This window comes from Quercus robur, chromosome 11, assembly GCF_932294415.1.
Source record: "Quercus robur chromosome 11, dhQueRobu3.1, whole genome shotgun sequence".
In the NCBI taxonomy this organism is placed as follows: domain Eukaryota; kingdom Viridiplantae; phylum Streptophyta; class Magnoliopsida; order Fagales; family Fagaceae; genus Quercus; species Quercus robur.
Window position 1 is genome coordinate 10,891,438 of NC_065544.1, and position 16,278 is coordinate 10,907,715.

Here is a 16,278-nt window from a genome sequence, read left to right on the forward strand (position 1 = left end):
TTATTTGCTTACAATACAAATAGAGAACAAGGATTTTGAACTCAATTTCTACTATAAAGTAGGTAATGCTATTGCCCACTGAGCTAATAAAGCTCTTGATAAAGGTATATACGTGTTTAAAATCAATCATTTAGAAGAAAAAACAAAGACGAACTACAACATAAAACATATTTTAGTTAGTTCATTGTCTGTTACTTGTAACTTATAACTTTTTTTTCCACTTTTTCTCTCTTCATTTATAAAACCTTATTTTAATTTCTCAAAAAAGAAAACCTTATTTACGTTTTAAGTCTTTTATGGAGAATATTTTTAGGAAATTTAATCTTCATTTCTTTTGTCCAAAATAATTTGAGAAAATCGCCTTCTTCTATTCCTATAAATAACGTTAACGACTTTTTTGTTTTACTCCCACTTACGACAAGTGGAGAGGAAGATTTAAGTTCATATTTCTTCTTGTTGGCAAAACCAAACAATACCACTAAGTCACAAGAGTCCTGGTAATAATATCAATGGCCTTTGGCTCAAATGACACTTCCACTTCTCACTTGTATTGTATAGAATAGATATATGTAATATCACTCTCATATGCACATAAGGTTCCCGTGTATAATTTCATCAAAAAAAAAGATCCCCATGTATAAGATACACATATATGATATACGAAAGTGGAGTACTATATATGCCAAAATGAACAAAATTTGAGCTTGTAATCTAGTTTGTTGATAAGCTTGAGTTTGGATTGTGTTTGAAATAAAATCAAATGGACAATCTTGAATTTTTAATAATTGGCTTAGCTTGTTTACTACTCTTTTTTACATCATGACTCATAGGTGGAACCACGAGATGAGATATGCAATTGCCCTTGGTCCTAACATAGAATAATTTATTTTTTATTTCCCAAAAGATGTTTAATGTTTTCTTGTTTATATAATTAATTTTATATGTCAATCTTCTTCTCTCCTCCCCATTCCCATCAAAAAAAAAAAAAAAACTTTCTTAAAAGGTTCAAATTTTTTAAAAAGAAAATAATAGTAGGGAAAAAAATAAAGAAATAAAAGTTTCAGTTCAAGAGAAAAAAAATATACATTTTCAAAATTTATAAAATAACTATAAAGGATCTCAAATTCTTTATATAATAAATTTTCCTGCATAAAAATTTGAGTATAAGCAATAAAATATAGAGAAAGCATAATAAATTTCAGAGTTTGATATTATTTTTAAGTTAAACTCTAAATTTTTTGGTACATAAAATGTTCATAGTATAATTTAAATTTAAAATTTGAATATATTATAGGTCTATATTAATCAAAATAACAAAAATTTATATAAGTCTTACTTTGTGTCTAACTAATAGATATCTTTCAATGTTTAAATGGCATTTAGACGTCTGAAGAAGAAAAAGGATTAATTATGTAAAACATTCTAATGGACAAACATAATATTATGAATATGATATCTTTTTGTGGGTTTGTTGCATTAAAATATTACTTAGCATTATTAGCAGTAAATTCTAGAATATATTTTGTCGCGTGTCTATAAAAAAAATTTATATATATATATATATATATATATATATGTGTGTGTGTACGTGCGTGTTGCATTAAAGTTATAGTGAATGTGTATATTTCTTTGGTTTCTCTTCTATCCTCCTCTACGAGTACTTTACATCTGTGCTAGCTCAACTAATAGTTTAGTATTTCTTGGCGAAAATTAGCAATGCCCAAAGTGAGTTGTGATTGCAGATAGATGATGTCGGTAAAATGGGAGCAGTGTAGGGATATATTTAGAAAAAAGAAAAAGAAAAAGGAGGGGGTGGGGGAGGGTGTGGAAGTTAATAATTCTTGCCAAGCATATGCTTATTTGGTTTTGTGATCACAATGTCTATGTTTAGTCTCTCTAGATATTTCAAACACAAATTTATTCTATCTTCATACTTTCAAAACAGGTTAATGGCAAATTTTGTTAGAATTATTGAAATAGGTAACGAAATACATCTAACCCTCAATTTCTTTTCAAAAGGTCTCTATACTAAATTTGGTATAATAATTTAGTTGGATGTATCTTTCAGAATACATATTCATCATCCAAAATATTGTTTAATTCATGAGTTTGTTGTATATTGTACTTATATTATTTGAAAAAAAACATAAGTTTTGATTGTGACTAATTAAAAGTCACTGAAAATAATTGCCCAACAAAAAGAGAGGTTTGGGCACGTGCATAGTATCAGGTGTCATTAGTTCAAGAGGCATTTCCTTTGACTAGTATTCTAAAAATTCTAATCCTAATTATACAGATTTCTCAAAAATCAACCAACTAGCAATCAAATTAGAAGCAATGCAGCAAACGGATGAAAATTATGAAATACGAGTCTCATCACACGTGCTTAGAGACTTTTCTTTTTTTGGTTTAATGTCAAAACTTTCATTTCAACCCAATTAAGGTATATGCATTTGTCCCACAATATTTATGCATTTTCCAATCACTAATATTACTAGGAGTGTGATTATACATAGCACCACTCACCCATACAAATTAATAATTTCAATGCTATTTTAATTTTCAGTTCAATGCTAGGTATCAATGTATCATTGGAATGAAGGAAAGGTTTTGACATTAAAACGAAAAAGAAAAACCTCAAAGCATGCGCTATAACACTTGTGATGAGAGTATGAGACTGATATATATAACATACATATGTATTCATGGGGAGGGGACAAAATTTATACCTAACATGCATATGTCTACATACACTTGCGAACATATATCCATAGACACACATATTGAGCTAGCGCCCAATGCATGCACCCAATATATATATACACACACAAGTACACATATGTTAGATATAAACTTTGCTTCGTACTTGAAAAAAAAAAGGGCAAATGGTTTTATGATTGAGGGATGTGTTACATGTGTTCACCTCACTATGTTCACTACAATTTTATCTCAGTGTCCCCTATTCTTTTCTTTGGTCAAGTAATTACAATTCCTATAAACCCAAAACCAGTCAATCCCATTAGACCATTTAAGCCTTCATTTAATGAAGAATATGTTGGAGCAACAATTTAACTGATCGGTAGAGAATGGTCCAACCGTTTCTCTCTTTTTTTTTCTTTTTCTTTTTCTTTTTTTTCGCCCAAATAATTCTATGTTCCTCCTATTCATATATGATATATCAACATTTTATTAGTGATAAAATCATGACAAGAAGATTGATTCCAATTCAGGATTCTAAAACTAACGATCACTATTAAGTCTATAGGGATATGTATATATATATATATATATATATTTATTGAGGATAAGTCTATTGGGATATGTGATGAGTGACACTATGACAGTGATACCTTCTCTCTCTCTTTTTTATTAATTTTTGATCGCTGAGAAAAAAATGGGTAGAGAGGGGCCAACGATATCTTCTATTTGAGCAAGACCATAGTAATACTTTACTTGCTGGGCTCAGGCCTACGGGAGCAGGGGATTCAGATGAGCCATAGTTGAACACCCAGCCCCATCAAGGATGTTAGTAAGTATGAGCCGAGAGCATAAAGTTATTTTCCAGGCACTTTCCATTACAAGATTCAAATTTGGGACCACCTTCCAAACCCTTAAGAGTGAGCCCATGATCATTAAACCAACCACCCCAACAGTGATTACAATGACACACTCCTACTCTAGAAAGTAGAAACCATGATCTTTATTCATTTAACTTTACACAAGAATTTGTAATAGTTTTTAAATTATTGTCCATATCCTTTGTAATAGTTTTTGAATCATTATCCGTATTCGATATCACTGGCATAAGATCGGCCAAGTGCTAATCTTAGAAAGCATCAAGATTTTACGACAAACTTAATTTACTATATAAAGATTTTTTTTTATAGAATTTCTCAATTTTTTTTACAACAATTTTTTTTATGTGAAATTTTTTATAACAATTGAGTTGGCAAGTTTTACATGTTACCATCACTTTTTTAATCTGCCACATCAACACTTTATCTCCTTCTATTGTGCACATAACTTTTGACATCAGGCCCGTTTGGTTGAAGATGTCTAGTATTGTTGTTTAAAATGATGTGAAAATTGTTATTTAAAAAGCGTTATGAAAACATGTATTTACAGTATTCATAAATCAAAAAATGTGTTTAATACCATGTTTCAAATAACATGTTTCAGTGTGTGAAAAAACATTATTGTGTGTTTGGTATGTATGTGTGTGTTTTTTTTAAAAAAAAAATAACTGACAAGTGGACCTCCTGGTTGGAATCGAAGAAGGAAGTTTTATGTGTTATCTAATCAAGTGAGCCCCATGATTTTCAATGTATTTACAAAAGTGTTATTGAGCAACCGTTTGAAAATTGAAAATTGATAAGAAGAGTTTTCTAAATTCAATGTTTAAACTTCTTAAAATGAGCAACATAACTTAAACACTTCTAAAAAAACACATTTATCAAATGTATTTTTTTAAAACCATAATTTTTAGTGTTTAAACACTAAAAACTGTTGTTTGGAATCACACAGACTTTCTGAGGATTGAAAAGCTCTTCAAATCTCCTTAATAGATTTGACATTTGGCTTTTTGGGTGATTGGAAAAACTATTCACATCTCTTTTATAATTGCCCAATAATCCATTTCACAATTTTCTTTAAAAAAATTATTTTATTGAGCACTAATAGTCAATAGCTACTTTTATTTTTGTCCACCCTATGTGCCCTATTGGGATCCAAAAGCGCTTTCAAATCTCTTCGAAAGATAAAATATAATGTAGACCTGGCAAATTGACTTGGAATGACTTGTATTTTTTTCACATACCAGAAAAAGAAAATTTTAACATATTTTTCTTTCAGTAAAAATAAAGGGGAAAAAAACTTTAAGACAAAAGTTGAATAAGATATTAAAAAATCCTTAGGTTTATAATCCAATAATTAATTCCATTGTCTACTAGACTAATAATTAATTCAAAAAAAAAAAAACGTGTATTGTAAAGTTGTGATTTACAGCTATGTTTTATGTTGGCTTTATTTCATGACAAAAATTGTTGTAATTGCATTATTTTTGTTCCTTGTATTTTATGGAATTTTATTGTATTGGGTTTATTATTAAGTTGGTGAAGAATCAAGCGTCAAAGAAGAATTAGTGCAGTTCGCGACTAGCTCGCGAGAAGAGTAACCCGCGAAAAAGCCACGTGAGAAGCACATGCTAGAAGCTAAAGAGTCAAGTGTTAGGCTGTATATCGTGAGTACTTCGCAAGACAAGACATCTCATGAGGTACCTGCGAAACTCTCTGCTTGGAAGATTTTAAGTGTGATTTTCTTACCATTTACCCATACTATATATACCCTCATTACTACAAAAGTAAAAGAAGCCATTCAGAGAGAAAACCCTGGATAGGTTTCTACAACACAACACACCCATCTTTTAGAGAAAGATTTACTCATCCTTTAGTAAGAAATCATTGTAGTCTCTTCTCCTTCCCTCTCCCATTGTCATACTTTGAGAGGAGATTTATACCCAAACACAATCCACACCTATTCAGAGTATGGTGAGTGTTTTGGAGCTCGGGAAGTTTTAGGGATTTGCCAAAAGAAGTCGGTGAGGCTTGGTAGATGTAATCAGACGGTATTGCGGGATTCGGAAAGCTAGTGAAGACAAAACTCCAAGAAGTCCGTTGGTAGCAGGAGCTTAGAGGGCTCAAATACATTGGGTAGACTAGGCTTTGAGGGTTTTTTATTATTCGTGTACTCTAACTTATACACTAGTGGATCGATTTTAACTTGGAGGGTCGTGGAGAGGTTTTTCGCTGAGTTTTTCAGTTTCCTTTTCGATAACACATCTTAGTATTATCTTGTATTTACATCTCTCTTCTCTTACTCTTTGTGCTTTGCATTTATTGTTTATTGTTCATGTTTATGCACTAGAATAGTTCTGGTTTACTACGCTTCATTTACTCTTGTTCCGCACTTAGATAAGTTAGAGTAAAAGCAATTAGGCTGTAATTTTAAATTTGGGGGTCTAAACAAGTATTAGTGTTTCACACTAATTTGAGCTTTCATGTATAAACTAAGTGTGCTTTGGAATTGAATTTTCGTTGTAATATTATTTATATATTTGTTAAAATTTGGCAAAATTATAGTTTTTGCTTAAAAATATTGTCTTTTAAAAAATTGTACATAAACAAATAAGTAAAAAAGTTAAAAGAAAAAAATTAATCCAAATTCATTTAATATATACAACTTTAAGAGTAGAACACAACATGTTAGTTAAAGAAAAAGATAAATAATAAGAATAAAATCTACAATAAACTTACAGAAAAACTACGCATTGTTAGTTATATATTCAACAATGAAATTATTTATTTTTGAGAATTGCTTATCAAGTTGATGAGTAATGTCATTAAGTGGTTTTATCCACAATAAGTCAATAAAAAATTAAGTCTAAAAATTTATAATAAAGGCTTGATGAGCCATACCCTATTTTTTTTGTTCAAATTCAGGCAGGTTATTAGGTCTGGGTCCAATTTTTCCAAGTCTAATATGACACAAGTAAGAATCGGGATACAAAATTTTTCATAATTTTTTATATGGTAAATTGTAATAGAATAAGTAATATCATTTTCTATAGATCTACTATTAACACTATTTTTATTAGCACCAATCACAACATACTACCTTAATAGTTATAAAAAAAATTTAAAAAAAAAAAATCATGTAGGCTATTCCCCAATACATATTCTAGAATTTGTTAGATTTAGGACAAACTTTCCTCAAATAGCTTTGGTGAATTTCATGAGAGATAAGAGATTGTGAAAGCTTAGTAATGGTTTTACCCTAAAAAGAACTTGGAAAAAAAAAATGGAAGAAGAAGAAGAGAACTTGGTTATACTTCTCTTTTTTGTTGTGTTAGACTACAAGCCCAATGGGCCTAAACTCATTATATTTACAGGAAGTTATTAATTTACACTGTATTATTTCTCTTGTGTATAATCATCACATTTGCATTGTGGCCTCTTCATGCCAGGGGGTTAATGCGTTTATCATCCTCACGGACCTCAACGCAATGACTAGGACTCGTGTCGGAGAAGTTTTGAGCGTGAGCTACCACTCATGCAGTGGCAAGGACCCGCAACTCTCGAAAGGGGCCACCAACCACCCGAATCACTGTAGCAAACCCCCCCTTTACTCAATGGATAGTGCTTATCCTCTTTCAATCAACAAAATGAAAAATGGGCGAGAAATGAAATAAATAAAAGAAAGAGAGAAAGAGGCCTTTATTGAAGAGGCTTTGCACCTAAAATAGGACTAATGAAGATCCAGAAGAGCAGGCCTGGGCTTTCAAAAAGATGAAGATGCAAAGGGTAAAGAGAAAGTCTTTTGAACAACCAACCTGACATAAGGATTCTAGCTCGCCCACTTAGAGCGGATGGAGATTCTCAGATCGGGAAAAGTGGCACTCGACATCTATTAAACAACACCAAGAACAAAGCCATACCATGCCCTCGGGAGAAACTAGTGATGCCTTCTCTTGTGCTTTTTTTTTTTATTTTTTTTATTTTTATTATTATGACTTGAAACCTCTCTAAGGCAGGGTTCTTTGGATTTAGCCCTAGGGAGAACTGTGTATCAGGTAATCTAGGGGAACTTCTAGTGGGGATGAAACCATATATGTCTATGCCTATTGGAACTCCTCTAATAGTGTTTATGCTGCTATTGAGAGGGTTGATTTATTGTGTTTCACACTATTTGTTCTGATCTTGTTTTTTTTCCCATATTCACCATGCGGTAGCAAATTAATTCTTACAAATCTTACACACCTCCTTTGCATGCTTAACAAGAGCAAAGGGCATGAGCATGAATATCTATTTCATCAACATATAGCCTATAGGCACAACTCACAAGTTACAACTGCTATTTATCATAACCTTTTTAGTCCATGATGTAGCCTGAACATGATAGTGCACAACTCATGTTTTGCATTTATGAATGAACTCTTGGGGAAGTATCTGGACTTCAATACCCGATACAACAAGGATTCTGTATTGTGAATCAACCACCACTTTTGTTTGGCAAGGAGGACCAATTTGAAGAGTCTGATTGTTTGAGGGCTCTAAAACCCATGCTACATTGGTCTTTAAGTCCAAACTCCAAAGTATTTTCCCTCCCTAACCACCAAAACTTGCTAGCCATGCTTGATAGTTCCTTACACGACACTGGAATTTTGACACAATTCATTATGTAGATAAGTCTAGCTTGTACTGTACCTTAATCAAAATTTCGCAGCCTACTTGTAAGAGCTACTGTTCTTTCCAACCTTGCATTTTCCTTCACACACTAATACTATCTTTCAAATTTTCAAACACTTTTTATTTTGATCTCCCCACTAGTGTAGGCAATCCCAAGTATTTCTTATAATGTTGTATTTCGGGTACTCCCAGGTGATAGGACTCAATTGAATTAAATTTTGTTACTCTTAATCTTGAAGTTCTTTGAGGGAAATAGGCCTCCATGGATTCTTCGAGGGAATCAACCTCCAATAGTATTTCAAGAATTGTTATTCAAATCAATTTATTCAACTAATGCTGAGGTGCAAGCCATCCTACAAACACTCCATACTAATCCCATTGCTGCTAGCAAGTTTAGCCTGCAGAATGGACTCTTGTTATACAAAGGTAGGATTTGCTTAGGATCTAATTGTGGTCTAAAACCTAAAGTGATGAGTTTGGTGCATGACAATCCATTAGGTGCACATTCTGGTTACTTGAAGACTTTTCACAGGGCTAAAAGGGATTGGTTTTGGAAGGGAATGAAGAAAATAGGCTGAAGACATAGCTAAGTCCACTCCTTACAATCTAAACAGCTCCTCCCAAAATCTGGAAGTGAACACAAGGTCCCTATCACTCACTATAGAAGTGGGCAGCCCATGTAGCTTGAAAATGTGAATCAAGAACAAGGTAGCCACCTTGACTGCAGTGTAAGGGTGGGACAGTGGAATGAAATGAATATACTTAGTGAGTCTATCCACTACCACCATCACCACATCATGCTTCAAAGACTTAGGTAAGCCTTCCACAAAATCCATGCTTATGGCAAACCAAGGAGTATAAGGAATCTCCAAGGGTTGCAACAAACCACCTAGTTTACTAGTTTCATGTTTGATCCTTTGACACAGCTCACAATCTTTAATATGATTCTTTAAATCCTTCTTCGTTCCCTTCCAAAACCAATCCCTTTTAGCCTTGTGAAAAGTCTTCAAGTAACCAGAATGTCCACCTAATGGACTGTCATGCACCAAACTCATCACCTTAGGTTTTAGACCACAATTAGAGCCCAAGTAAATCCTACCTTTGTATAACAAAAGTCCATTCTACAGATTGAACTTGCCAGTAGCATTAGGATTATATGGAGTGTTTGTAGGATGGCTTGCACATCAGCATCAGTTGAATAACTTGATTTCAATTCCTCAAGCCAAGTAGGATAGGGAAAAGAAATGAGGAATAAGCCACAACAAATGTCCAAGCAAAACAAACTAAAGTCAGAATGATCACAATGAACCCTTTTAGAAACTAAAGATGCATCAAAATCAACTAACTCCACCCTATTGAGCACAGCACCAACTGAATCAAATTGACCTCTCTTAGCTTGTCTAGATAAGGCATCAGCTACCACATTTTCCTTTCCTTTCTTTTAATCAATAATAAAATAGTATCCAAGAAGTTTAGTTATCCACCTTTGCTGCATAAGAGTGCTAATTCTCTGCTCTAACAAGTACTTTAAACTCTGATGATCAGTCTTGATCACAAAGGGCTTCCCAAACAAATAAGGTCTCCACTTCCTCATAGCAGTAACAAGGGCCAATAGTTCCTTCTCATAAGTGGATAAATGAACACTCTTACCTTTCAGGGCTTGACTGTGGAAAGCAATAGGCCTCCCCTACTACATCAATACAACTCTAATCTCAAACCTAAGGGCATCACACTCTACCACAAAGGACTGGAAAAATTAGGTAAGGCAAGGATAGGTGGATGAGAAACACCCTGCTTAAGGTTCTAAAATGCTTGGTCAGCTTGATCAGTCCATTCAAAGGCATCCTTCTTGAGAAAACCAGTCAATAGGGTAGCAATGGGAACATATCCTCTTATGAACTTCCTGTAGTAACTTGTTAAACCTAAGAATCCCCTTGAGGCTTTCACTATTTTGGGAATAGGCCAATCCAGCATAGCTTGAGTCTTTTTAGGATCAGTCCTCACACCATGGCCAGATATGATGTGCCCCATATACTCTACCTTATAGCAAGCAAATGTGCATTTGCTTCTCTTGGCAAACAATTTGTGATCAAACAGAACTTGTAAGACGGATTTGAGATGCAAAATATGAGTGGGCATATCTTACTATATACAAGAATATCATCAAAAAAATACAAGTACAAACTTCCTAAAGGAAAGGCTTGAACACATCATTCATGAGAGACTGAAATATAGAAGGGGCATTAGTTAACCCAAGGGCATTACCAAGAACTCATAATGGCCCTCATGAGTTCTAAAAGTTGTTTTCTCAAGATCTTCCTCCTTCATTCTAATCTGGTGATAACCAGGCCTCAAATCCAGCTTGGAGAACACCTAAGCAGCACTCAATCCATCAAGGAGCTCATCCACCACAGGATTAGGAAACTTATCATTAACAATGTCATTGTTAAGAATCCTATAATCCACACACATCCTCCAACTACCATCTGCCTTCCTAACTAATAGCATAGGTGAAACAAAAGGACTTTGGCTATTCTTAATTGAACCAGACTTAAGTAAATCCGTAACAATGTTTTCAATTTCAGTTCTCTAATAGTTTAGATACCTGTAGGGTCTTTGAAAGGTTGGTTGGGTACCTAGATTGAGGATAATCTGGATTTCATGCCCTCTACATGGAGATAAACCCTTTAGTTCCTCAAAGACAACAACATGCTCTTCAAGCACGGACAACACTTCTGAGGGAACTTTTGAAGCCTTGGACCTGTCAGCAACTTCAGTGGACATAATCTGCAATAACAATCCTTTAGTGATTGGCTGTTTAAGGAATTCATTCGCAGCTTGAATCAAGGAACCAATGGGCTTAATACCCTACAACCATATTTGTTTATCCTGGTACATGAACCTCATCACCACCTACTTAAAATCCCAGCTGATAAGGCCAAGTGTACAAAGCTATTGAGTTCCTAACACCACATCACATCCCCCTAGAATTAACACATGTAAATGGTACTCATTGCCTTGCATTTTGCGCAGTAGGTCCCTACATTTTCCCTTGGTTCTAATCAGGTCACCGTTAGCCACTTTAACCTCTAAGATTTTAGTAGTATCCACAACTAACTGCAAAGTCTTGACCAACACAACATCAAGGAAATTGTGAGAGCAACTAGCATCCAAAAAGAATCACCACCCAATGCCTTCTAATCTGACCCAATACCCTCATATTTCCTGGAGAAGGATTGCCCAACAATGCATACAAGGTAATATCAGGTTGATCCAACTGAAAATCTGTAATAACATCCACTTCCACAACTTCCACTTGATTAACTTCTTGTACTTCATCAATCATGAATAGTTTGAGACCCTTGATTCCTTGAACTTGTGTTTAGGCTGCCATTTCTCATCACAATAATAACAAAGGCCCTTCTTCCTTCTCTGTTCCATCTGAGTTGATGTAATCTTTTGTATAGGCACTTTGGTTGAAGATTCAGCTTTATTGTCATGCATGGTCATTAGTGATTCTTGCCAATTAATCTTGCTAGACTCATGAAATGGCCTATAGACCTTCTTGCAAGTGAACAAATACTTCTCCTGAATCTTGGCTAACCCAAAAGCAGCACTCAATGTTCTTGGATTTTGCATCCTCACAGCCAACCTTATTTCATCCCTCAACCCACTTAGGAAGCAACTAAACTTATGAGATTAAGGTAAGTTTCTGATTCTATTACTTAACATCTCAAATTGACTCTTATAAGCAGCCACAGTGGTAGTTTGCTTCAACTTAGTCAAGGTTTCCGTAGGATCATCATATGATGAAGGTCCAAACCTAACTTGAATGGCCCTAACAAATGTTTCCTAAGAATCCAATGATCTTTCACAATCTTGAAACCAAATCAATGTCTCATCATCAAGATGATAAGAAGCATTCAAAATCCTCTCTTCCTCAAGAATTTCATAATATCTAAAGAATTGGACATTTCTAATAATCCAAGCAAAAGGATCACCTCCACTAAACCTAGGGAACTCCAACCTACTACGCTTAGGAATTAGAGCACCTACCTAAGGTCTTGGATGAGGATGTCGTGGCAGCACCTCTACTTCAGGATGGTTTTCTGGTTGAGGAGCAGGACCTTCTTGTGGACCATCTCATTGCTACACTGCTGGAAGTCTCTCTTCAAACATAGCTTGCAAGCCTTTGAAGTTGTTGTCCATTGCTTCCAACCTTCGTGAAATCATCTCCATGGCAGAGGCTATGATCATCCAATCTCTGCTGAACCAATGAAACAGTCTCACTCAAAGGGAGTATCTAGTTTCTTGCACCGTGATTGAACCAGCTCTGATACCAAATTGATAAGACTCAATTGAATTAAATTCTATTACTCTCAATCTTGTAGTTCTTCAAGGGAACTAGGCCTCCATGGATTCTAAGAGGGAATCAACCTCCAGTAGCATTTCAAGAATTGCTATTCAATTGTATTATTCATCAACGGAATCCATATTACAATCTGAAGTGAAACTTATATCCTACTTACTAACTAACAAGGTACAACACATCTCAGTCTTAACTAACTAACTAACTAACTAAGTACAACTCTTAATGCATCAACAATTAACCAACTACTTGTAACTAACTATGTACAAGCCTCCCTTGCTTCTCTGTATGTACAAGCCTTCCACTGCCCTACCCACTACAACAACACACTTCCCTACACCACACAAGCACCCTTCATTGCACTACCTAGCCACAGCTGCACCATATAGCAATGCACCCCAATCAGAGTCCTAACACCAAGTGTGCCTTAATCTCCAATAGTACTGAAACTGTTGTGTCCTTGCTGAAGAATAGTGATATTGTTTCTCAATTAATTTTGGAGAGTGTCTATTACTCAAACTTGCATACATAGTACACACCCCAAAAACAAAGGAAAAGTCATGATTTCGAACTACTTGAAATTATGATTTCCTTTGTTTTAGGAAAGTTTGTGTACTATGTGTGCATTAAGGGAGGTGCACAAGACATTTCCCATTAATTTTTTGTCCTAAAGCATCCTCATATGTAATATGAGTTGTAATGTTGGATTGCCAAGCCAAATTGCAAAACGCTAATTATTATTGTACATATCGAGTTATACACATTCTTACAACCTCCAGTTGAAATTGTGTTGACAGCACGACACAATTTCAATTGTACCCCGTATACACAGTGTGTAACTATCACCATTCATTGCAAAAAAGAGGTATGAGATATGTGGGCCACCTTTGCTAATGGATATACCATGCATTCTTCCCTAGTTCTTTGCTTGTCTCAATAAAACTGTTAGTCCTTGTGCACATAATAAGAATAGAGTAATTATTAGTGTATACTAGTTATTACTACCCACAATAATAAGTATGGGCAAATTGGGCCTTCTCAGTCCTTACCTTAGGCCACACGAGTTGGGTGTAAGTAGCCTTTTGGTTCTCCATTTAGCAAAACTGAGTCAGATGCTGAAGATACAGATTCCATTACCAATGATAACAACCTTCTATCAAAATCTAATCTTTCCATTATGTCCTTGGTCTTGGGCTCTTGGCAATTTGTTTTTGTAGATTCCGCACTGTATTCTGATTCCATGATTTGATTTCTTCGCAGTCTTTAACATCCTATTACCCTCAACTTCCGTTGTCCATGCATCGCCAAATACGTCTTTCACACCCCTCCATTTTTGTCCAAAATTCCCCAGACTGAAAATGCTTTTTCCTTCTCACCAGTACTCTTGATGTCTATGTAATTTCCACAAGCATAGCTGCATGATCTCAAAGAAGTTGCACTCAATTGTGAACCGCCATGCCTCAAAACATCTCTGTCCACTCGCTTGCGGCCATGGCTAGGTCTAGCCACTAACGGATTTGGTCCTGGTTATCTTTGTATCCTATTTTATATAAGCTTTTTGAGACAATATCATGGTCCTTCCAAGAGAAATTAAAATGTTTTGAGTTTATAAGTGAAGGACAAGAATAACATATTTTCAAATAATCTTATCAAACCAATCATTACATTTCCAGGTATTCAGATTCTCATGTGTGATTCCCAAAATGTTGGATGGCGATAAGTATAATGGATTCCTCAATCCAAACACCAAGCTATTTCAAACAACACAAGATGTCTTCTTATTTTATTTTATATATGAAAAAATTGGATATTCAATTATTCAATACAACAAATGGCATTCCCCGCTAAAAAATACAACAAATGGCATTCCCAGCTAAAAAAATACAACATATGGCATTCCCAGCTAAAAAAAAAATTACAACAAATGGCATCAATGCACTTATTCAAACTTAAAAAAAGAATAGAAGAACTAGTGGTTAATGAATATGTATTTCAGATCACACGTGCACAATCTCCTGCTTCACATATCATTACCTCTTTGTCGTTTATTTGGCTAGCCAACTTTGGTTGAACCTTGCGATATTCCTCCCTGACAAATGAAGCAGCTTCATCGGCACGATCAGCATCTACAAATGCAAGACAGCAGCCTCTAAATCCAGCCCCACTAAACCGTGTCCCAAACACGCCGGGAGCCCTCAAAAGGATTTCGTACAGTTGAATTAGTGGTTCACAACCTACAACAATCATGACAGTTTGGTTGGTCACCAATTACTTTGATGCTTCAGAGCATTTCAAGGGCCAAAACAGTATTAATAAGTACCCACACGGCCAAGCTACAAACCTCAATATGGAAAATTTCTAGTCCTAGTCAATTCCATCGTTTCAAACTAAAATCTCCAAATTAGTAATTGAATTGTGAAAGTATTGAAACTTGATTGAATTTCAACATTGAGATAACATCTAAAAATTGAACTAAATCAAGATAAAGTCATGAAAACTTTGAAAAATAAGGTGAAATATATAAAGAAAAGCAAGAACAAAAAAATTCCCGAGTGTTGCAGTGTTATTATTCCTGTACCTCTTGGCAAAAGTTGCGACCAACATATTTGAGTTGGTAAGGGAAAAAGCCTTATTGCAGAATATAATACAAACACAATTTATTTCTTTGATATGGTGAAAAAGTTATATAGTATATACATTCATACACTCAGAAGCATCATTTATTTCTAATGTCAATTGTCTACATATACAGGAGAATTTTAACAGGAATTTAGGAGGGTTCTCATGCTGTAATTTGGTTAGCATCAGAAGTGGAAAATTTAAAGTTGATCCTATACTTCATTTCAGAAGAGAATTTAAAATAAATAATAAATTTTAAATTAAAAAAAAGCACCAAAATTTTATGCCCAGAGCCACCCTACTCAACGTTCATGCTAAAAGCAAAGAATGAGAAAACCAATACTCTTAAATCAGTTCAAGATCCAAAACTGTAAATGGGACCATTCAACCTTCTATTCATGTTTACTAACTTGGTGTGCAAGTGGAACCTCAAGAATGGAAATGACCATATAAAAAACATGGAAATACTGCAAATAAACATAACTTCATAATAATATATTGATATATAAAGGAAGATTTCAGTTACTTCACATAGAATTAATTGGACTAAGTAAAACGTAATTGCTAAAGGTTAGTAACCATGTGGCCCCTGAACTCACAAACTGGTTATCACCCATTCCAGGAGAGAAGTGGTACAGTTGGTTCTGCTTTCAGAAGTGGGAAACAGATCTAGCCATTAACAGCAAGACTGACACTACTTCTAAAAGAAATGTTTTATAAAGAAAATTAAATGTAATTCTGATTATTTTCACTTTTAAAAAAAAAAAAAAAAAAAACTTAAAACAAACTTTTATCATTAAAAAATGTGCTTTTCTTTAGTTTTTTCACAACAGGGGCAGAATGATGAACAAAAGCTAGCAGCTATGAACACTGGAGATAAGTTTATACCAGATTCATATTTACTGATAGAACTTAAACCCGACGCTGAAACAAGCTTTCCAAAATCTTCCAACTTGCCTGAAGCCCAAGCTTCAGCTCCTGAAATAATCATGCTTTCAACCAATTATTATTTGTAACACACAAAAATTCAAAATTATAACAGGATAA

At 34.4% G+C, this 16,278-nt stretch overlaps 1 protein-coding gene across 13 annotated transcripts in view; it reads right to left on the reverse strand.

Moving 5' to 3' along the window:
• The window catches only part of LOC126705755 (galacturonokinase), an 85,606-nt gene that overhangs the window by 41,004 nt on the left and 28,324 nt on the right, over positions 1–16,278 (reverse strand). For 2 of the 13 annotated variants that reach the window (XM_050404935.1, XM_050404945.1), the window contains exons 13-14: positions 16,120–16,209; positions 14,367–14,846 (exon numbers count right to left, since the gene is read on the reverse strand). The exons of 10 other annotated variants lie outside the window; for them this stretch is intronic. In XM_050404935.1, the coding sequence (XP_050260892.1) occupies positions 14,605–14,846; positions 16,120–16,209 (332 nt within the window). In that variant the 3' untranslated portion in view covers positions 14,367–14,604. Of the gene's footprint in view, positions 1–14,366; positions 14,847–16,119; positions 16,210–16,278 lie in introns of those variants that run through there. One more of the 13 variants, XM_050404941.1, reaches the window with a different exon arrangement.